Source organism: Salmo trutta, chromosome 37, assembly GCF_901001165.1.
Source record: "Salmo trutta chromosome 37, fSalTru1.1, whole genome shotgun sequence".
Taxonomy (NCBI): Eukaryota; Metazoa; Chordata; class Actinopteri; order Salmoniformes; family Salmonidae; genus Salmo; species Salmo trutta.
The window spans coordinates 24868065-24893294 of NC_042993.1; the positions used below are offsets into that span (position 1 = coordinate 24868065).

Genomic DNA, 25230 nt, shown 5'->3' on the forward strand with positions numbered 1-25230 from the left:
AATGGAGTGTCTCAGAATTACATACAGAATAATATGAAATGCTCTGAGACCAGGTTAGGCAATGAGGATGGGGGCCAATACATCTGTGAACAGTCAACAGAATATGGCAGCAAATGCACTCTTTTACCCTAACGTTGACTGGATATTCCTCCATTACAGAAATACACGTTGGTTTGTCAGAGGCTGGGAGGCAAAGCTTTGCGAGAAATCAAAGCATTCTAGGAAATCTGATTGCAACTCGTCCCCTTTATTTGCACCATAAGTAATGACCAATACATTCTTTCTTTTTTTCTCTCTTGCATACTGTCTTCAATCTAATTCAGAAAAATAACTTATTGACAAAGGCCATGGCAATCAGTTCATCACACGGAATCGATTCCAGAATGTTCCATGTGTTTGAGGCATTAGTGAACTATGAGGATGATAAATGTTATGAACATGTTCATTCGTCCATTCTTTACCACCCAAGTGCATTGTCTAAGGGAAAGTCTGGGAAAGCTTTAAGAGTATAGGGCCATGTCTTGGGCTCATTTGAGACAGCTACAATCTCAGCCCTCCTAACCACCAAGCTAATGATCACTCCCCTTAACGAGGTCTGTTTGGTTATGAGCGCAGCATGACAAGCCTAACGGCTGGAAAATAAAAAAGAGAGGACTAAAAAGAGAGGAATCGAGAGAAAGCGACTGGAGATCACCAAGGAGGATCAACGTTTTAAGCCCCGTCTAAGCCTTTGCGTTGAATTATTTCCACTTGGAAAATACATGCCTTTAAAATATGAATCATACTTCATAACAACGCGTTATTAAATCAACTAGTCGCTCTCTGGTACATGAGCAAGAATTGAGTCCCTTTGAAGTCACTACAGCTTTGAGTGGACACAACGATCGCTGGCTGTCGCCAACTTGAGCAATCGGGGGAGAAGGGCCTGGTCAGGGAGGTGACCAAGAACCCGATGGTCAACCTGGCCCGATGGTCACTCGGAGTTCCAGAGTTCCTCTGTGGAGATGGGAGTACCTTCCAGGAGGATAACCATCTCTGCAGCACTCCACCAATCAGGCCTTTATGGTAGAATGGCCAGACGAAAGCCACTCCTCAGTAAAAGGCACATGACAGCCCGCTTGGAGTTTGCCAAAACGCACCTAAAGGACTCTCAGACCATGAGAAACAAGATTCTCTGGTCTGATGAAACCAATATTTAACTCTTTGGCCTGAATGCCAAGCGTCACGTCTAAAGGAAACCTGGCACCATTCCTACGGTGAAGCATGGTGGGGGCAGCATCATGCTGTGGGGATGTTTTTCAGCGGCAGGGACTGGGAGACCAGACTAGACCGAGTGAAAGATGAATGGAGCAAAGTATAGAGAGATCCTTGATGAAAACTTGCTCCAGAGGGCCCAGGACCTCAGACTGGGGGGAAGGTTCATCTTCCAACAGGACAACAACCCTAAACACACAGCCAAGACAACGCAGGAGTGGCTTCAGGACAAGTCTCTGAATGTCCTTGAGTGGCCCAGCCAGAGCCCGGACTTGAACCCGATCTAACATGTCTGGAGAGAGCTGAAATTAGCTGTGCAGCGATACTCCCCATCCAACCTGACAGAGCTTGAGAGGATCTGCAGAGAAGAATGGGAGAAACTCCCCAAATACAGGTGTGCCAAGCTTGTAGCGTCATACCCAAGAAGACTCAAGACTGTAATCGCTGCCAAAGGTGCTTCAACAAAGTACTGAATAAAGGGTCTGAATACTTTAGTAAATGTTTTATTTCAGCTTTTATTTGTAATAAATTTGCAAAAAAGTCTAAAAACCTGTTTTTGCTTTGTCATTATGAGGTATTGTCTGTAGATTGATGAGGGGAAAAAAACTATTTAATCCATTTTAGAATAAGGCTGTAACGTTACAACATGTGGAAAAAGTGAAGGGGTCTGAATACTTTCTGAATGCACTGTTTAAATGGTTTCAAATTGAAATCGAGGCCTATCCGATGACAGAAAGAGGAAACCGAGGCATAAATAATGTCAGTTCACTCAAGGAACCGCAGCTCACTCAAATTACTCTGGATGGGCTTGACAGACATGGCGGGTACCTCTCCTGACCCTAGCTCACCCACTAAACTTTTCTGTCATTGGCAGAGTCTCTGTCTGTTCAGTGCTCCCCTCTTCTCTTCTTTCCACTGCTGGTGCTCCAGGATCCATAAACTCCTCTCACTAATGAGGCCCTATCTGGCCCATTGTTACGAACACATGCACTCAAGACACACACGCACACTCAACAGTTAGTCCCTGTGTATAGCCATGTTATTTTCTACTCCCTGTATATAGCCATGTTATTTTCTACTCCCTGTGTATAGCCATGTTATTATCTACTCCCTGTATATAGTCATGTTAATTTCTACTCCCTGTATATAGCCATGTTATTATCTACTCCCTGTATATAGCCATGTTATTTTCTACTCCCTGTGTATAGCCATGTTATTATCTACTCCCTGTATAAAGCCATGTTATTTTCTACTCCCTGTGTATAGCCATGTTATTTCTACTCCCTGTATATAGCCATGTTATTATCTACTCCCTGTATATAGCCATGTTATTTTCTACTCCCTGTATATAGCCATGTTATTTTCTACTCCCTGTATATAGCCATGTTATTTTCTACTCCCTGTATATAGCCATGTTATTTTCTACTCCCTGTATATAGCCATGTTATTACTACTCCCTGTATATAGCCATGTTATTTTCTACTCCCTGTATATAGCCATGTTATTTTCTACTCCCTGTGTATAGCCATGTTATTTTCTACTCCCTGTATATAGCCATGTTATTTTCTACTCCCTGTATATAGCCATGTTATTTTCTACTCCCTGTATATAGCCATGCTATTTTCTACTCCCTGTATATAGCCATGTTATTTTCTACTCCCTGTATATAGCCATGTTATTTTCTACTCCCTGTATATAGCCATGTTATTTTCTACTCCCTGTATATAGCCATGTTATTATCTACTCCCTGTATATAGCCATGTTATTTTCTACTCCCTGTATATAGCCATGTTATTTTCTACTCCCTGTATAAAGCCATGTTATTTTCTACTCCCTGTATATAGCCATGTTATTACTACTCCCTGTATATAGCCATGTTATTTTCTACTCCCTGTATATAGCCATGTTATTATCTACTCCCTGTATATAGCCATGTTATTTTCTACTCCCTGTATAAAGCCATGTTATTTTCTACTCCCTGTATATAGCCATGCTATTTTCTACTCCCTGTATAAAGCCATGTTATTATCTACTCCCTGTATATAGCCATGTTATTTTCTACTCCCTGTATAAAGCCATGTTATTTTCTACTCCCTGTATAAAGCCATGTTATTTTCTACTCCCTGTATATAGCCATGCTATTTTCTACTCCCTGTATATAGCCATGTTATTTTTACTCGTAATTGCTATTCACTGTGTATTTATTCCTTGCGTCACTATTTCTATTCGGAAGGGTCAGTAAGTAAGCATTTCACTGTTAGTCTACACCTGTTGTTTACAAAGCATGAGACGAATAACATTTGATTTGATTCACTTGCTGAGATAGAGGGAATCTGAAACGAGGGGGGATTTTCATTTCTCCATGTCTCCAGCACCAAGTAGTCTAGTCAGACCCAATAACATGTCCTCCAGGGCCGAGGTGGTTTTCCATTGGCTCTCAGTCTCACCATGTCTTCCAGAGGTTTAATATGGATAGGGAAAACAGTTGGTTGGTGTGCAACACCACACACAAAGAGGCCTACAGTGTCTCTGAGGCATAGAGGAGTGCTGAGACATGTGGAATAGAAAAACACCTGACTTGGAGTAAAAGTAAGTATTATAAAACAGGTAGTTTGGATTCTGGATGCTGATTGGCTGAAACAGCATAAACGTAATGATTGCATTGTAATTGATGCTTGTCAAATGCCTGCTCTAAATATGTGTATCAATAAATACGTATACACACCAGGTATAGTGCCCACCTAGGTTGAGGGATACAATGAAAAAAGTCCCTACACATGTATCTGAGACCTGGTGCTCTCACAACAAGGGTAGGTCCATTTTTGGGACATTTCATATTAACTAAGAAATATGAAATTAACCCAAATGAGCTTGACAAATGCAGCACTAGACTAAAACCACAGAACACTTTGATAATGGAATATATTTCACCAATATTAGACACGGGGTAACCTCACTTTCCATTTGTCATTCCATTTGATCATTTTCTCATCGCCTTTCATCTAGAAAATCTCCCTGACAAAAGTCCATCATTTGTACATATTAGTGGGAAGTGTCACAAGTCATACAGCATATGCCATATGTAATCCAAGAGCAGAACACACAGTTATACGCATATAGAAGTTACTCCTCTACATCAATCATCCACATCTCATATTTTAGTACCCAATACACGCCCTTTCTACATGGATGTGTTCACTTAAAAGTGCATCGACAAATGAACTTAGAATAGGTATCAAAAGTTAGTGACATATGGGATAAACACAAATGCTCTCTCGCACGCACACACTAGCCTCGTTATTCCAAACTGAAACCACACGTTTCCAGAATGGAACTTCAAATCATTACAGAGTCTATTTTTGCATACCGTTTAAGAGGAGGATTTTGACAGGAGTAAAACTATATGTCTTTGAAAGAGGAGAAAACATCAGCAGACCACACAATAAGCAATCCTCTGCATACTAGCTAACTTTACTTTTAAATGCCACAGATGGGATCAACCTTTCCATCATGGAAGCAGAGCTGTGTATAGCAGTCCACAGCCATACATGAAGGGGCTCTTTGAAGCTTTGGGTTTTTAGCAATTAGGAGTTTTAACAGTGACAATTTGCACGCCTCTGTCATTTTGAGATCTCAAGCCCTGAGGACTAGCTACCGAGGGCTCCCACTTCTGTTCCCTTCATGGATTGCCAATGGAGCTGGAGTCCTCAGTAAAAACAGCTCATGGAAAAGCTTTCAGTAGCGCCGGGCCAAGTGCACTGCAAAGAGCTGTTAGAATCACACTACCCAGCAGAGAAATCGGTCCAAACGGCCTATTGAGACAAATGTACGACAAATGTTTGGGACGTACTGTCATTCTTTTTCTCTACATGTACCGTTAGCCACGAGGGCAGTATCAGTTTCTGTGGGCAGTTTCAAACTCTTCCATGAGCGGCTCCCTCCTTGCTAAAAAAACGCTGAAAATTAGCTTCTTTTTTATTATGGTCTAAAATAGTAGGCTGAAATAAGAAAAAGTAGTAAAAGAAGCTCTCCCCAAATGACCGATGAGGTGAGTCCCATTGGTTTAAAAGTACTGTGTTTCAGCCTACTGCCAGCATGTACTTTTGTGGGTATTGAGGACCTACGGCCCCCACCACTCTCATTCTAGGGGGAGGCGGTCACTAGGGGCCAAACAGACATAGGGGGATAGCAGGTCTGGTTAATGTCCGGTTCAGAGACTTGATATGAGCCCAAACCTAACACCCAAGATTTGGGGTAACTTTATCCAAAGTACAGCCTACAAGGCTACTGCTTGGGCCATGCTAAGTTAGGAGGACCCAACAGTTAAAGCATTGACTTGAGATTAGGGATTCAGGCCAAAGGGTCTGGAAGTGAGAAAATGTGACAGGCCGCTGGTCAATGATTTTAGGGTGAGGCGTTGAACTTGGCAAGGTGCCCGAATGTCTGTATTTGGGATGACCTTGCCCCTCCCATTCTGCCGCACTTCATTTGAAAAGGACACGTATTGTATGAGAATGCTTAAGTGTGCCGATGTTTATCCTCCTCCATTTGTGTGGAACTTTTGTGAGTCTCCTCAGACTTTCCAGCCAAGGAAAACCGCACTTGTATTGACACATAGCTGCTTCTTAGACCCCATTGACACGACAATTGTTGTTGCACAAACCGCCCACAGTACAGTGAGAAACCCCTTTCAAAGTGCGTTTCCAAAATATCCTGACAACTACAGCATGTATAGACTTCCCTTTGACTAACCAAACAACAAACCCAGTCAAAATGGGACACAGAGCATTTCAGCAAAGAAAATAAAGGAAGTTTGTGTTTCCAGAGGGTCTTTTCAGAATGAATGCTGTGTTATTTCAACAAGCTCTAGTGAGTGATGACTTGAATTTGGCCCACCGGCAGACATACCTCTAACAGTAACCAGGACAATGACTCTTCAGTCATAGAGGCATGAAGACATGGGGAGGACGTACGCACTGGGACATACCAAACTCCATTCACTCACACACACACACACACACACACACACACACACACACACACACACACACACACACACACACACACACACACCTCATTTGGTTATCATAGTAGAGTCCACACATTACAGATAAACATGACACGGTCCGTATCGTAGGACATCTCAGGTCAAAGACAGGTACTGGTATTTTGCTCACTGACATCCCCAGACATCCCCAGACATGACACACCCTGGACTTAAACCCAGTACATCCTGGTCACGGCTTAGTGTCCTCACTTCCACTCCAAACACGGAGGTAGAATGTAATCGCAGACATATCTCCCATAAGCCAGGCATACAAACACCGGTGCAACAATGTGTTTCTACACTTCTGTCAAAACAACCGCATCTCACAGACTAAACAACGAGGGGATATGCAGGCCGTGCGGCCTACCAGACGATGAGCGTGAGACTGAGTGGGCAAGCAATGGGCCGTGCAATTGATATCAAAACACTTCACTAAAAATACCAATAGGTGTATCTGTAGGTAATGATGTTCTAACATTGTAGGAAATGATATCTGTAGATAATGTTCTAACATTGTAATCACACTCAAGGTTTACTGTGAGGATTTTCCACAGCCCAAAACACACTATACCATATCACAGTGAGGCCTTCCCCCCCAATGTAGACACAGGCACACATCTGAAGGGTTAACACTACTCAAAGTAGCCTTAAAAAGAGCCTGTAAGCAAAAGCGTAATCCTTCCAGTACTATGTCTCTTATAACATTATAAACTATAATACCTAGGTGTCTGGCTAAACTGTAAACTCTCCTTCCAGACTCACATTAAGCATCTCCAATCCAAAGTTAAATCTAGAATTGGCTTCCTACTTCGCAACAAAGCCTCCTTCACTCATGCTGCCAAACTTACCCTCGTAAAACTGACTATCCTACCGATCCTCGACGATGTCATTTACAAATTAGCCTCCAACACTCTACTCAGCAAATTGGATGTAGTCTATCACAGTGCCATCTGTTTTGTCACCAAAGCCCCATATACTACCCACCACTGCGACCTGTATGCTCTAGTTGGCTGGTCCTCGCTACATACTCGTCGCCAAACCCACTGGCTCCAGGTCATCTTAAGTCTTTGCTAGGTATAGCTCCGCCTTATCTCAGCTCACTGGTCATCCCCAAAGCCAACACCTCCTTTGGCCGCCGTTCCTTCCAGTTCTCTGCTGCCAATGACTGGAACGAATTGCAAAAATCACTGAAGTTGGAGACGTATATCTCCCTCGCTAACTTTAAGCGTCAGCTGTCAGAACAACTTACCGATCGCTGCAGCTGTACACAGCCCATCTGTAAATAGCCCACCCAACCAACTACCTACCACATCCCCATATTTGTTTTAGTTTTTCTGCTCTTTTGCACACCAGTATTTCTACTTGCACATCATCATCTGCACATATATCACTCCAGTGTAAATTGCTAAATTGTAATTACTTCGCCACTATTGGCCTATTTATTGCCTTAACTCCTTACTTTATTTGCACACACTGTATACAGATTTTTCTATTATGTTATTGACTGTACGTTTGTTTGTCCCATGTGTAACACTGTGTTGTTGTTTTTGTCACACTGCTTTGCTTTATCTTGGCCAGGTAGCAGTTGTAAATGAGGACTTGTTCTCAACTGGCCTTCCTGGTTAAATAAAGGTGAAATAAAAATAAAGACGTGTTAACTCTACCCGCCAATACCGTGGGTGGTCAATACTGTGGGTGGTCAATACCGTGGGTGGTCAATACCGTGGGTGGTCACAGTATACAAAGCGGTAAAATAAATTCACATATGAATACACATTGGAGTTCTTTGCCTGAGTATATGTTTACAAACTCATTTAGAGAGACCTGGAATGTATTAATTATAAGAACATATCCTTTTGTTTGTAATAGTTCCCGTAGTTGGAATGCCATTTCCCCGATTGGGACGTGTAGAGTCTAAGTCGAGTCTTATCACTGAGAGTGAGAGAACCCATTGCTGGTCTTTTTAATCGACCAAATCAAAGCTGAGTAAACAGTGCTTTTGGTATGTCTAAGTCCTCCCCAGCCAAACTCCTGCGGTTGAGTTTCACACATACCAACACACATCTGGTGCACTCTGGGCACAAAAGATCAGGCTTGATATCCTGCAAGTCGCCTGGGTCCACATCTACCCAAGGCCCTATGGGCCCTGGTTCAAAAGTAGTGCACTACATAGAAGAAAGGGTGCCATTTGAGACTCAACCAGGGGGTTTCTTATCTCGGTTTCCACAGGGCTCCACCATAAGAGTAACAGGCATCATTGAGAAAACAAAGAGAACTAATTAGACTTATGACAGGGGAAAATAGTGTGTGAACGAGCAGCTGCATATTGGAACATAAATGTGATGCTAAACATTAGAAGATCTACAGAAGACTGGCCAAATCTGTCAGCGCTGTCGGATATGTTATTGAAGTAACACAAAACAGCTTTCACATTGGGGTTGAGTTTTTGCAAGCACTCGATTCACTTTATCTATGGTTTGTTCAGCCATGCACTTTTCCTATGCAGTGCCACAAATTATTCAGTACACTTTTTCCAAACACTGGTACATGACAGATTTCAAATCAACAGAGCGAACTAACCACATGTATTTTAATTACTGTTTTAATTACAGTTGTCCTTATTCCTTGCATTCTCATCATGTCGGTATGGGTCCTTTTCTAACAAAGGTAAAATAGTGCTCACATTTGTCCTGTTTCACTGCATGTACAAGTAGGTAACCAGTACAAGGTGGAGGTTTGATATGGAAATGTGTTTTTTGCATATCCCAACTCCTCCTGAGACACCTTCATAGAGTGGGGTCACGGCTAGGGTTCAGCCATTATTCATGGTGACCCTGGAGCAATTTGGGTATGAAGCAATTAAGTGCCTTGCTCAAGGGCAGATCGACAGATTTTCCACCTTATCAGATCGGCTACCTGCCACCTCATATGGAAGTACTCTTGAAGGGTGCGCTACTCAAGGTCTATAACCTATCTTAGTTAACACAAATACATGTGGCATCTTAGCCCAGGAGAACTGTTGAGCTGTGGCTGAGAGTGATTGGGAGCGTGCCCGAGACCGCAGTGGCAGAGGTCGTCCCTGCTCTCCCATGATCCCGTGACCTCGGCGTGGGTGCACGTCCAGGTAAGACTATGAGAAGGGTGTACAGTTTCGCCTGCCTGCCATGCGGACGGTGGACCTAAACAGGGAAGAGAATAGAACTATAAAGCCTTCCCTTTTTCTTACTCTCGTTTTTCTCTTTCTTTTTTTCTTCTTTTCCAGAGGCTAATCTCTTCTCAGGTTTAAGGTATTCCTGGTCTGGTTTGAGGAGAAGGAAACGCGGAGTGGGTAAACATCAGGGCTCTCACTGCAGGGATTAGAGCGCCCATATATCACTGTGACATCCCTCTTTTCATGCGGTGACAGGTTGCCAGGACCCTGGACTGGGGGGGATCCGGTGACACTTCCTATCGCCGCGGCAGCCATTGATAGGGGATACGATCATAGTTTTCACACCGTCAGATCGGTTTACTGCACTAGAGCGTCTCCCAACTCTCACCACCGACAACTTCAGCCAACGGCTTAAATGGTCTGAGTGTTCAGTGTTCACACATCATGGCACACATGTCAGGTGTGCATCTTTGGTCAGGTTGAATAACACCACCGCAACAGGTCTGTGGAGGGGCTTTGATCACAGATCTTTCCACAAAGGCGGCAGTTCATTGTCCGTGACTCCATTTGTTCAGCTTGGGAGAAATCTTTACCTTAGGTAAACATAGGAATGGTTCTGCCACGCTGCGTTCCAGCTGTGGGTGTTGCCTTGAATAACATGAAACCACAGTCATTGCTCCTTTCAGTAGATCAGCTTTGGGTCCAAAAATACATTTTCTGAAGGCCAATGAGTTGGGGATGAAAAAATTCCTAATTTTTTAAACTTAAAATGGCATGCATTTATTCATCTTTAAAGCTAAAATACTACTAAAGTTGCCATTAATATGTGCAAAAGTGTACTTATGTGGCAATCCATTCCACTGTAGATAAATATAACTCAAACCGCAGACATTCAGATCACCATTATCCTGTACAGACTTCAGGGTGTGTCTTGTACTCCCCCAGTATGATACATAACAGAAGCATTTCAATTATCTCCATTATTGTTCTTCTCTATCCCTACTTACTGTGGATGACAACAACCATTCATTTAACACCAAAAGTGAAAACATTTAAGGAGGAACAAGAGCTGTATGCTGTTAAGCAGGCCATTTTGGGGTCACAGTAACTCATGCACAGACTAGGGCTGGGCGATATGGCCAAAATATCATATCAGGGTATTTTTCACATTTTTGACGGTATTTGATGTTTTTGATTAATAAAAGTTCTACATTTGCTTTAAGAGTAGTGCGTGATCCTATGGTGGCAACACATATATTCCACATTATTTCAAAGGGTTTTTTTCCAGTCTGATTGTTTTTTACTGTTCAATTCAACTTCAACCTAAAATAATTTTGTGTATTTCCATCAATTTCTGCATTTCCTACAATCATTTGAGATCATTTCCACACTGCCACGATATGGGCAAAATGACTAGGCCTTATTTTTAACCAAATGTTGCAATTGCGATTTAGATCAAAACACTTGGGTGAACTTTTGGAATCATGGAAATAGAATGCTTATTCTAATTCTATAGTTAGAATATAAATAATGGTGGGCACTTTGAATACAGTGTTGTTTGACATGACAACGAATGAAAATACCACGGAAGAGTTATTGTGACAGGGTAGGAACCAAAGTGATGTTCAGTGTTTCCTAGGGGACCCTATAATCTTTGGCTATATTAAATCTTTATTCATGTAGCCAACATATTTATGCTTAGCCTATTCCTCTTTGATTTAGAAGATACTGTTGCACAAACAACATGCTGATTTAGGCCTCCACCAGCACTGGTATCAGGCTGTATTAGCTAGCTACGTTTGCTCTGACTCAGTACTTTTATTAGCTAGTTAGCTAGCCACCTAACTAGCGATTAGCATTAGTGGCTAACACGATTTAGCTTAACTTGCTAAGAAAATACAAACTAGCTGTTTGCAGATGTAAGAAACACAAACTAATATTGTAATTATAGAACGCTTGTGGATTTATATTAAGATCAAAGTGGAAACAACATCATTGTCAGCAACATTGTTGCATGTGCTGCATTGACCATGCAGACTGAACGAAAGTGTCGCGTGGTCAAGCAACAACAAATGCGCTCCTTGTGTGACTGGGTGGGACCAGGTCTGTGTGGAATGCAGCATGGAGAGTGAGAGAGTGGAGGGATGACTCAAGTAAAGTATACAAACTATACATATCATATTTAACAAACCAAACATTCAAATACCGTTATAGAAGGTAAAGTAAAAATCCAAACCAGTCCGTGCAAAAACATACGGCATACTGCCCAGCCCTAACATAGACTACATTATATTTCTCCTTCTTCCCCACTCTAAGGACCAAGTCGATACTGAGCAAAAACAGAGAATACAACCAACCAGTAACAATCCTGAAAAAACAAGAACATTTAGTTTGGGGGGGAGACTATGGAGAAATGCAAATGGCAAAGAATAGATCCCTGCGGGACCCCGCATGTAATATCAAAGACATAGTCTACTAATGCAACAAAACATTGTCTCCCAGTAAGATATCAGTTAAACCACTCCATTACTGGTCCTGATAAATATACTACATTGCATTCAGGTTGCAGAGTATACGAGTATACAATGGTGCAATACTGAAAATGTACTCCACTATCACCAGACACCAACAGGTAATTTTGCTTGCAACTTCCTCTTGCTGCATTAGGGGATGTACACTACCAGATTCATCCTTTGCCTTGATGAGAGCTTTGCACACTCTTGGCATTCTCTCAACCAGCTTCATGAGGTAGTCACCTGGAATGCATTTAAATTAACAGGTGTGCCTCCTTAAAAGTTCATTTGTGGAATGTCTTTCCTTCTTAATGCATTTGAGACCAAGTCCATATTGGCAAGAACAGCTCAAATAAGCAAAGAGAAATGATAGTCCATCATTACTTTAAGACATGAAGGTCAGTCAATATGGAAAATTTAAAGAACTTTGAAAGTTTCTTCAAGTGCAGTCGCAAAAACCATCAAGCGCTATGATGAAACTGGCTCTCATGAGGACCGCCACAGGACAGGAAGACCCAGAGTTACTTCTGCTGCAGAGAATAAGTTCATTAGAGTTAACTGCACCTCAGAAATTGTAGCCCAAATAAATGCTTCACAGAGTTCAAGTAACATACACATTTCAACATCAACTGTTCAGAGCAGACTGTGTGAATCAGGTCTTCGTGGTCGAATTGCTGCAAAGAAACCACTACTAAAGGACACCAATAAGAAGAAGAGACTTGCTTGGGCCAAGAAACATGAGCAATGGACATTAGACTGGTGGAAATTTGTCCTTTGGTCTGGAGTCCAATTTGAGATTTTTGGTTCGATGTGGGTGAACGGATGATCTTCGCACGTGTATTTTCCACCGTAAAGCATGGAGAAGGTGGCGTTATGGTGTGGGGGTGCTTTGCTGGGGACACTGTCTGTGATTTATTTAGAATTCAAGGCACACTTAACCAGCATGGCTACCACAGCATTCTGCAGTGATACGATATCTCATCTTGTTTGGGCTTAGTGGGACTATCATTTGTTTTTCAACAGGACAATGACCCAACACACCTCCAGGCTGTGTAAGGGCTATTTTACCAAGAAGGAGAGTGATGGAGTGCTGCATCAGATGACCCGACCTCAACCAAATTGAGATGGTTTGGGATGAGTCGGACTGCAGAGTGAAGGAAAAGCAGCCAACAAGTGCTCAGCATGTGAGAACTCCTTCAAGACTGTTGGAAAAGCATTCCAGGTGAAACTGGTTGAGAGAATGCCAAGAGTGTGCAAAGCTAAGGGTGGCTATTTGAAGAATCTCAAATATAATATAATATATTTGATTTGTTTAACACTTTTTTTGGTTACTACATGATTCCATATGTGTTATTTCATAGTTTTGATGTCTTCACTTTTATTCTACAATGTAGAAAAAAACCCTTGAATGAGTAGGAGTTCTAAACCTTTTGACCGGTAGTGTATATCATTAGTAAGATAATGTGTTTCATTCCAGTCAGTGAAGGTTTAAAATAACAAATCTCCTCACATTCAATTAGATTCTTGGGTGACATTTCGCCCCAGGTTCTCCACAGTGGAATTATTGCAGCAATCCCATAGAATGGCCAAATGTCTTGGCATACGAGGAAATGATACATGACAAAATCTATACTTACAGATGTCAAAGGGAAAATCAGACAAGTCTCCAACAATAAGAACAACTGTTTTCAATATGATATTTGAGACTGTATTTACCAGAGTGGGTTTACTGATCCTTATCGAGTTCTTACAACAAGAATCCCTCTACATGACTAACTAAAGAATTCCATCTCTAAACAACATGGAAATTCTAGCATACCAAAAACAATATTGCTGTTTAACATTTCGTTTGGAGAGAAAAACACACAACAAAACAATCACTGACTTTCAATTTTTGTTATAATTACAGTGTCAATGTGTGTCAGTGAGTGCTTGGCTAACATAGTCATAGGTCGATGAATTTCAATTTGTTTTCACACAATGGTAACCTAAGGTTTGCTCTTTGCACTATGTCATGTACAGTATAGGAACTCTACATGCAATCTTGGTTAGGTTTCCCAGTCACGGAGTTACAATGTCTGATTGAACAGGGCCTTAAGTATCTTTGGGATATTGTATTAAATTACAATTCATTAAATACTGTCCAGCTATTTGGGTGATATGAAAATGAAATAACACAGATGCAATGAGTTTAAGTTGTGGATGTGCATTAACATGGATATATTTGTACATATCTGGAGACCAGGAGGACTGAAAGGGAGTTTTGACAAGTATGAATAAGCCCATCTGGGAAGAATTATCCTCATTATAACAGAAAACCTATCACAGTGATTTATGCAAGGTCTTAGTCGGCTATTCCACTATCTGATAAGGATAAGCATTTTCTCATAAAACTGGAACAGGAATGACTAATTAAGCGCATCACTCTCCATAGGTCAGTCACTCTGGCATGCTGGGAATTGCGGACCAAAGACCCAACATCCGATAGCACAATCAAACTCACATGTGAAGTAGGTGCACCACACGCTTCCCCGTAAAGAATACAGAGCACCTTGTTTTAATTAGATGACACGTTGACGTCAGAGAACGACTGCCGCATGTTGTCGACTCTCCAGAAAATGGAAAGCCATCTTCACTCCATTGCTCAGGTTTAATTCCTCCTAGCTAATGCTGACGAGGCTAAAATCAAAAGAGATGGTTGAAACCTCTCTCGATCTGCCCCGAACAGTGTGGTACTGTCATTGGTTTGTGATGTGTTATTGCTGCCAAGAAATTGAAGCTGTCATTTGTCCAAATAGCTCAATCTATCACAAACACAAAGCTCACCGGCATGTATATCAATTAATGCACAAACAATATTACAACCATTATATATATATTTTTTTTTTTGGGGGGGGGCTTTTCTATTGGGAGAACATCTGGCTTTTCTATATCCTTTCCAGCTATTGCGACCTACTGTTGTGGGTGAGTGCAACATAGCCACTAGCCAGCAGTAATCCAATCACTTCAGTAACACATATCCCGCCATCTCTAATCCAGTGTTAGGAGGGTTTCACATTCATATAATCATGTAAATACCGACAGGAACACATTTCACGTCAACCACATCAACCCTGACAACTCCAGTGAACTTTTGACAGGCCAATGGGGAACCTCAAACACCATCCAGAGCAGAGCCTTCCCATGAGACACAGCTGAGGTATGTATGCGGTAGGGCAAACACTTGAACCAATGTGTGTGTAAGTGTAACATGGCTTTTTCACACTTGGAGGACATCTTTATCCTCTGCATGTTTCTTTTATTAAAAACAAAACACAACATCCGTGTCTGGATGGAAAGGTTAAAAGGTTATATTCCACCCACACACACACGTAAGCACACGCACACACACACACACACACACACAACATCTAACACAGACAGCACAATTAGCCTCAAGACCAAATGCATGAGGAGACAAGACTCTGGAACAAGGACTTACACAGTTCTCATTGTGTTTCGTTTGGTTTTTTGAAAAGTGCATTCCAGGGGGACTCTAAATCCAGGAGGACGTAAGACCAGGCATATATAAAGGGGCATACCTTTGAGTGATGAAGCTGGATGCCATAGACTAAAATATTTCCGAGCTTGGCTCCTGTGGCGAGCTCCATCATGGCCGCCGGCTCTCCTCCCATCGGCTCGCTGGCGGACGAATCGTCCTCCGACACGTTCAAATACACCTATCAAAAGAAGCCCAGCCACACCCAGTCAGACATGCATCTCCTGCCAATAATGACAATCTCTTACAGAGACTTAGAGAATGATTATACCTTGGATCAATTAAAGCACATTGTTCAAACACTCGGAAGAGAGACGTGCTGCGACTGAACAAGCATGCTTATTTAAAGGTCCTCGTTTGGGAGGGAGGTTGGAGGAGTGTGTTGTAGTGTTCGGGGGTAAACACACGTCGGATAGGACTCTGGGGGTAGTAATCCCTCTGGTTCAGGTGGAAAGGCCTCATGGTGTTTATTTAGATAGATGGGCCCACATTAAGACAGCATAAACCAGCACTGATGAGTCACTTAGTGTGTCATGCATGGGGATGAGAAAGCATGCGAGTCTACGCCGCAGCTGCGCCCAAACGTCTATTTCTAATTGGGCTGTTGACTGATGCTCGACAGGGTGAATTCACTCCAATTATGTCTTCTTATACAGGATTTGTGTTGTAAGCTCAATGTCAAATGTGTTAATTAATCTGTTGTAAACCTATTATACATCATTATATGACTATAAGTCAAGTATTTCTTGAATAAGTCAAGTAAGTCACTTGTCATCTATCAACATCTGTTTCAATTCAAATAAGTGATATTATTGATTTGTTTTGCTGCAGTAGAAGGTGCCAGTTTGGCTTAAGTCTAGACGAGATCATTACCAGGCACATACTGAATCGATTACCACGCACTCTCTCTGTGAAACTCGATTATCTCCCCCTCTGATTGCTAGGTCATTGTTTAACGCTACAGACTAAGCCGGGGTTTCCCAAACTCGGTCCTCTGGACCCCAAGAGGTGCACGTTTTGTTTTATTGCCCTAGCACAACACAGCTGATTCAAATAATCAACTAATCATCCGCTTTTGATCATTTGAATCAGCTGTTTAGTGTTAGGGTAAAAACCAAAATGTGCTCTCCTTGGGTTCTCGAGAAGCGAGTTTGGGAAACGCTGGACTAAGTTGTCAAAAAAGAACAGCGTGTGCCATCTAACGCCACCTATATATCCCTCACTGTTGAGATTTTGCATCCGCGCTTAAGACGGGGAAATTCTGAGATCGCTCTGTGAGCCAACTCTTGTTTGGAACTCAGGCTCCCACCTCGCTAAAACTCTGTTTGGAATTAAGCCTTCCCATGATGCTGATGTTAAATGTAGGACATCCTTAAGCTGCCATGAAATCAACTTAGGACCGTGGTAAATATTTTTTTAATAAGGTGCTGGATCTAGGGGGTCCTAGGGTTCTCTACCTGTGAAAGGGGCATCTGGTCCACAGTAAGAGCTGTGGGGAAACCTCAGACACAGATGCATTTACTCTGGTGTGGTGGAGAGCGTTGCACCCACCCTAATGCAGCCTGGAACCTAGCTCCACACCACCGGAGAGGAGCTGTGTGTGTGTGTGTGTGTGTGTGTGTGTGTGTGTGTGTGTGTGTGTGTGTGTGTGAGTGAGTACTTGCGTGCACAGTGGTTCACTGAAGACTTAACAAGGCCTTACAACACAAATCAAGGCGGGCGGTTTAATCAAGTTATCCTGTATGGCATTTGCAATGATTAAAACTGAGTTGTTTTGAAGACGTAAAGACTCGCTTAGAGAAAAAAACAGAATGCAACTTCCCCAAGCCCACTGCACCTTTTTCCCCTCACTTTGTTTTGGCAGTTGTGCTGTTGCCGGGGTGAAAAGGTAAAATCACAAAAAGTCAACTGGACCTTCATACCGTAAATATTTATTTTGGGTTCCAACTAGATCAATTCGCAGGGGGGTTCTACTTGAGCTGTCATGAGTTAATGTTGCTCTGTGGTTGATATTGACATCTGAGCCGAGCCAAACGGTAAGTGAAAGGAGTGAAGTGCTCTCAGGGGGGGGGGGGGGGGGGGGAGGGGGGGTGTAGGGTTCCTAAACAGCAACATCTTTTTGTCGGAGGGACCAGAGGTAGACTGCAAAGTGAACATTTTACAAGCGGAAAAAGGTTGGCTGGCCATGTAGTACATGTACCTGGAGGAAACTAGAGCCTAGCCGGGCCAGACGTGTGCTTTAGAAAACACCCAACACAAGTTCATTCAGTGTGGGAAACCTGACTGAGACATGATAACGTCCACTAAGTCCACTAAGCACAGACAACACCCGTATACACAATGTTCTCTGTTAACTCTGCTAACTCACCTTGTTCTGAATGTGTGTGATTGATACTGGGATACCCAAACATCAGAGGGTTCCATGGCCTTCGCAAGCTTACAGTCCATCCTTAAAGCAACAGGGCCAACTCACGTCAAGCAAAGTGAACCGTAAGGTGCAAAGAGCCCCAAGCATAGAGAACTGAAGAGTCTAATTTCCAGTGCCAGAACAAGAGTGTTGGTAAGGCAACTGGGAATTCATATGAGGCTCTATTCACACATTTATCCCCATGTGAACTCAACGCACCCAAATAATGACAACTGGATGCAGGAGTGCTCAGTCTGCCTCCTCCAACTCACTCAGCGTTTCTCCAACTTCAGACAAGCAAGAACTGTTCACCTACGGATACAAATTAAAAGCAATTGTCAGAAAAGAGTGGAGTATTGTTGAGTTGGCTATCTGAACAGCAAAAAAAAATAAACATATTGGCAATAACATAAACAATTTTCATAGTGTTGAAACAGGCTTACTTATATTCTGTTTTCCTAAACTCCTGAAGTGTGAACTTACAGAAACTTGAATAAAGTTCCACTCTTTTGACAGAGATTTGGCATTGTCTCCTATCAAGTATGAGATCACATCCACCTCCTTGAAGAAAGAGACGAAGAAACATTTCACAGAAATACTTTATTAAAATGTGAAATAAACCAAATGATGATGTTAGTTAATGCTGTTAAATTATATTGGAATGCAGGGGAGCTCAACTACAGTCCAAGAGGGTTTTCCATGCAGGTATTCATTTCTCCCTGGCACTTAATCAATTCATTTCAACCGCAGAGTCTCAGTCCACACACCTGGTTACCCAATAATAAATGAGTCCCTGATTAAACCAGCATACATTACGTAGCTCCAGGACTGGAGTTGAACACCATTGATCTTAAGCTAAATTCTCTCCATGGCTGGATTGCTCATTAGAACAAATGAAAGAGACAAGGAACCATTGCTGGGCTCTCTTTGTCTCTCCGAGCTGGCAGAATGATAAAGCGTACAAAGAAGCCTGGGGACAGAATTGTAGATGAGCCAAGTTAAATTACATTACACTGTAAATCGAATCAAAATTCAGTACAGTCCAAAATAGTAAAAGCATTTTTGTTCACTGTAATTGTAACCACATTTTAGCTGAGTATCTTTCAACGAATTTAGCCCTTGAATACAAATGGAATTAAGCTGTACAACATGCTACAGTCAAGTGTGTTCATTTCATGTTCATCTCTTCTGTTTCCCCAGTAATTCTTCCCTGGTCCTGTCTAACATTTCATACACAAGAGGAAATAAACACAGAAACAAACATCCACGCTCTGTGTTTGTCACTGACTGGGACTTGTACGATTTTAACCGTTTAGAATAACAACGACAATTAGAAATCTGAAATGGTTACGGGAAACATGTGGAGGGTTATTTGATCCAGAAAGATAAGTTGCTTGTGGGTTCTGAGGGAAAAGCATCAGTCAGAAATGTAGATTTGCGAGATTACATTTTCTGACATGATTTAAACAAGGTTAGTTGGGCATGAAATTCTGAAATGGGATGTTTGTTCAAGAAGTCTGTCTGGGAGAGCCAAGGAGACAGGAGGTCAAGGACCAACTACAGGACACACCAGAGTCTGTGACCGAAGGCAGAAATCAAGTTCCAGTCTGCCAAAGGAAAAAAGAGAACTGCCCCAAACTATGGGTAGTGTTTCAATTCAGAAAGTGGTAAGATGTTACCGCATTGTTTCCTATTAAAGACCATAGAAATACCAAGTCCCAGCTTAAAGCAGGCTATAAAATAAAGAGTTACCTATTACTTTTTCAAGCTATGAGTTGCTTGTTTGAAATGCTGAGAAACTCAGACAAAGAGAAAGGATAGACATGAGCTTTGTCCCGGCCTAGCTCTAGCTGTTCCTCTATCTGGCTGTGTCCATGACTAAATATCTAGTAGGTCAAGGTTAATATTTTTGAAAAAGGAGGGATATAATTCATGTGTTCCAAGATTGTACTTAATCTTGACTGAATATGAAATACTATCTTATGCCAAGCTCAAAATGTTAAAGATAAGGAGGGGTTGGAGGTGTTCTCCCTTCATCAGATCCTCCCTTCCTATCATGACACTAATGGCTGTCAGATTGGGCTCCGACACAAATTGACTCAGAGCCTAAATTTAAAATAAAAAACATGCCGATGTTTCAGTTGCAGCTCTACCGTAATATTAGAATTATGTTTTTGTGGTAAAATTTCAATTCCTTTGTCTCAAGACACTGAAATAAATGTGGCACTAATAGGTTTACTTATTAAATAAAAAATGATGAATGGCTATGAAAGCTGTTTGTTTGAACAAGGTCTGGGAATGTCTGTTAAAGGACAAGTGATCTGGGGTTATTATGGCAACTAAAAAATTAATAAAACCCCCCAAAAAATATTTGACCAACATTATGTACAGAACAAGAAATAAAAGTGCTAACAAGAACATTGTTTATAATATATTGCATATTAATACAATTTAATGTTTATTATGTATCTTCCACTATGATTATGGGATCACGTCCATATTCATCCTTCTATGAGAATCCCCTAATCATATTCTCCCCACAATAACACACACGCTGCCAAATCCTCCACCTGCACACACACCACACTGTGTGCTCGCCTCCAAGCTCCAGCTCAGCTCAGGCTCTACCTCCCTTATCCCCTGTATTAAAGTCATTAATGGCACTGATCACAACGCTAACTCCTCCGTTTCCTCGCCTTTCATCTCCCTCGAACCCCCTGGGAAGGATGTATCTGGTCCCAGACGCGTGCACCGCAACACGACCCCACCGGGCACCCGAGTGCAAGGAACCATGGTTCCAATCAGAGCCAAAGCCTTAGGTTCCTAGGATCCCATACGTCTCAGGGGTCTGCCTAGCACCACGACAGCTAGATCCGCTGCCTGTTTGACGCGTACTGCCTGATGAAGGGCTTGGCACTGCTTCACAGGAGGATGAGCTGTCGGTGTGTCTGTGCTCTCCCTGTATCACCAAAACACTTCATCCGCCATGCATTTCCCCCCTCTGCTGTCAACTACCGAGGGAGGATGTATATACTTTTCGATATACGCAGGAAGGAAGAGACTCTCGACGGCAATGTGGGGACGGTATGGTAGGAGGCCGGGGGCGTCTGTTATATAATTCATGAGAATGGAGAAGTGCAATGTGATTTGTGGGGACGATATGGCAACCTGTGAGCCCTTCACCATGACTGAGAATGAACGGGAGATATGTCATACGGGGACGGTATGGGGACACTGGTTGCCCTTCAACATGATGGGCGAAGGGCAGTAGTGAAGAGTCATCGCTGAACACTCAATTAATCAGATAATTCCCATGGCATGAACTATATGACTGCCATCTGCTTTCCGTCATGCCGGGGAGGTGGAGAGGCAGAGGGGGGATGGAGGGAGGAGGGTTTGGAAGCCTTCAGACAAGCTCCATTATAGGTCTAACAGCAGATGGCAAGTCTAACCGGGGCCCACCCAAGTGGAGCTCACATGGTCTGGGGGGGGGGGGGGGGGGGGGGGGGGTTGTTGGAGTGGTGGAAGAAACATCAATGTGATGATCGAATGTAAAATCTCACAAACATTGTAATTGTAATCATCATCATAATCATCACCATACCATGTCCAAAGTGCTCATGCTCCTCTGCAGAGCGTTGGCCAGCTCTGTAGCCTGTGCAGACCCACCTGTGACAACACAGGCCGACTGGGAGAGAGTCTCTGAAAAAGAAAGTGTACTTTGACCACTTTTGCTGCAAATCTCCATTACTTAGCAATGCTAATCATCTTTAAACATAGCGAGAATTCATTGAAATCAGCAGCACTCGGAATTCAACTTGATTTACGTGGGGAAGTGATGTGCCAAAGACACACGCACACATATGAATGAAGATGTATTCTTGCATATGCTCCCAACACACACGAACAATGAATTCATTCACACACAAAGCTCTCGTGGTATAATTACTATGCTCAATATGTCATAATCCAGTTGGACGGCCCAGGTGCATACAGAGGTAAAGAGTAGGACTGATGACTTTATGAATGTTTCCCTGACTGTGTAGAGAACATGATGGCTCTACCCTGCCCTGACTTGTATAGATGGCATTCACATCACAGACTGCAAACACTCTCCCTTACTTTCTGACAAACTTAAAAACAAGACTTCGCAGAATATCTTCCTGGGAGGACAATAAAAGACTATTCTATTTCTCATCTACACTCTATTCCATTCTAAACGGGCATTGTCTCACACAGGACAAAATACCTTTACGTCACTTACATGGTATAGAAAATAGTGCTAATGTACATTAGGTCTATAAAGTACGTGGTTTTACTGTCGAGATAAACAACGATCATGGAAATATTGCACTTAAAAACAGTACAATGTTAATGTTGTGTATAAAAATGTATACAGATCCACAGTCATACCTTTGACAACGGACTCTGCTGCAGCCAAATCTCCTTTGTAGGTCACCTACAGTAGAAATAAACTTAGTTTAACAACATGTTAGCATCAAACCTGTTCTAAAAAGCATTGTTCATTTTAGTGCAAATATGTTTAGATTCATAGGCCTTTACCCCATTACTGGCTTATTTCAATGCTATCAAAACCATTTAAAAAAAAGTTTACTTTCAGTCATCATATCAAGTAGTATTAAATACAATACACAACGTATAAATTCAGATCTGTACTTGTCCCTGTATAACAAACTAGTAATAAGAATACAGCTAGAGCTACGACAATTGCCTAATTTAGGCTTAAAGGCATTGTCCCAAACTGAGTTCCAGTGTCCCAGGCTTGCTCACCTTCCACAGGGTTGGCGGGCCCTCGATGAGCTTGACATTGGTGCCACAGTACTGCAGAGCCAGATGAAGGCACTCGGTGCCAAACTCAAAGTCCGACTCGCTGCACTATGAGGACAGGACACAAGAGACGTGGTATTGTTGACGATGCATAACAAACTGAGTTAGTTCCTATTTCATAAACAGAGTTGAGAAAGTCTTCTAGGGACAAACAAAAGAGGATAGCTCACAAACTCACATCGACCATAGTTACATCTAAACAGATTTTTCACCTAGTCGGCTCGGGGATTCTAACCAGCGACCTTTCGGTTATTGGCCCAACGCTGTTAACCACTAGGCTACTTGCTACCCCAAATCAGAGGAGAGTTGAGTTCATAACCCTTTGGTCCAGTGCAGTGAGAACACATTGGAATCAGATTGCCGTCGCTGTAGATCGCATTGCATTGAAAAAGTGACATAAGCGATGAGCTCATGGCTTTTAAGATACTGTGTGTGGACTACAAAGGCTAACTCATGCTACCTGAGATAATATGCGGGCAATATTTTATCAGAGTTATAAAAGAGAGGGCATTTTTCTCAGGACCCTGGAACTGAAGGAGAAATATGACTGCGTCCTGTGGTAATTGAACCTGTAGAATTTTCTCCCAGTACAAAGGCGTGCACTGGGGACAGGATAGCGTGTCTCCCCTTTGTCTTTTCAGCCCAGAGTTCTGCCAGCCTCAATGCATGTCAAACTACAAATGTGAGGCTCACGCAGATATTTTCGAATATGTCCTACAGTGCTAACTTGACAGACACCTTACACTTCCCCAACTTCGATGGACACAAGCGGAGAGGGGGTGGGGCACTCCCCATCGCGCCAGAGTCCCTCGTTCTCACAAATACACTTACATCACATCAAATTTGTCTTAATTGTCAGTGAAATGCTACTTGACTGGCCTTGACACTTCACTTCACTTGCATAGCAAATGTGCTCTCATTTTCAGAGTCAAAGCCAAAACCAACAGGGCTTCCTGGTAATCTAAAATTCGTATGTGCCAGGAACCAAAATAACTGCAGACAAATAGGGCTCCAATTGGACCCATACTTCGGCTCTTAGTCAAGGCTTCCTACGTCCTTCAAAACACTGGTATCTGCATCACCATCTAAATCGACCCAAGGTTGAAAAATAAATATGGTGAATTTTTGCAGTGACGGATTTGTGATAGACAGAAAATGTTACAATGTAAAAGTTATAAGCCTACATGGGTCAGTTGGTAGAGCATGGTGTTTGCAATGCCAGCATGGTGTGTGCAACGCCAGGGTTGTGGGTTCGATTCCCACGGGGGGCCAGTACAAAAAAAAAATGCATGAAATGATATGTATGCATTCACTACTGTAAGTCGCTCTGGATAAGAGCATCTACTAAATGACTAAAATGTATAAGAATCCACACATTTAAGATTTTGGTCAAAGGGGCGAATCCTCACAAAGCTAGAAGAAAAAAATGATTTGGGAGATTTTCCCAACATTTAATCCATAGAAGGGTCCAATGGAGGAAGGATTATTGACATATTTGACATTTGTATCTTAAAGCACAATTGAGAAATAATGAATTGAAGTTGGAAACTTTGTGACATTATGGCCTTACCCAGGCCTCCTTTAAGACTTTATAATGTTTCATCTGTAGGTGCTACAAAGAAAAATGTGTTTCATATGAAGCTTTGCCACTTGCTCTGTAATATGAGTAAAATTTTGATTTCAATAATGATTTTCTTACATTAATGTATGAATATTTAAAAATAGAAACATGAATATTGAAAACATACCCTTTTTGATTTGGCAAATGTTTCAATATATTGTTGAACATAGTATACTCTACAGGCATATTAAAGTTCCAAAGTGGGATCTCCGCTAGTTTTAATGTTATGGACAATTTTATACAGAGAATGTAACCAATCACAGCCCTCCTTTTACTTGTATCATTGCACATCCTGCAAATCACCAGCAGAGGGCAACTGTTTTGAATCGATTTTCACAATCACTGTTTGTAATGCTTACAAATTGGATCATAACTCTAACAGTAGAAGAGATCCCACTCTGGAACTTTGAAATGCCCACATACTATACTCATATTATGTTCAACAATATATTGAAAAATGTAGCGAATCAAAACATTTTCAGTGTTGGGGGTAATGCGTTACAAAAGTACCGGATTACAGTAATGTATTACTTGTATCAGTAATGGAATAATATAACAAGTTACTGTGTTCAAATATTGTAATACTATTAGTTACTTTTTCAAGTAACGCATCCGATACTGGCAAATTGGGCCACCTTGATTGGCAAAGCTGGACACTTAATTATTTATTGTAAAGAAGGATAATTGAGAGTGTACATGAATAATATATATGTGATAAATTAAATGTATTAAAAAAACTTTAGGTATTTTTGTGAAACATTAATAATGAATGATCTACATGAAATAATCTGCAATGTCAAAGTGGAGAAAAAAATCTAACATTTGTAAAAGAAAATATCAAAAATAAAACA

The 25230-nt window shown here is 41.8% G+C and overlaps 1 protein-coding gene across 1 annotated transcript in view; it reads right to left on the reverse strand.

The window, feature by feature from the left end:
• Positions 1-25230, reverse strand: part of LOC115177010 (D-ribitol-5-phosphate cytidylyltransferase-like) — a 35317-nt gene that overhangs the window by 3286 nt on the left and 6801 nt on the right. The window contains exons 4-7 of the mRNA XM_029737454.1: positions 22702-22806; positions 22324-22369; positions 21515-21612; positions 15547-15684 (exon numbers count right to left, since the gene is read on the reverse strand). Coding sequence (XP_029593314.1) covers positions 15547-15684; positions 21515-21612; positions 22324-22369; positions 22702-22806 — 387 coding nt within the window. The remainder of the gene's footprint in view (positions 1-15546; positions 15685-21514; positions 21613-22323; positions 22370-22701; positions 22807-25230) is intronic.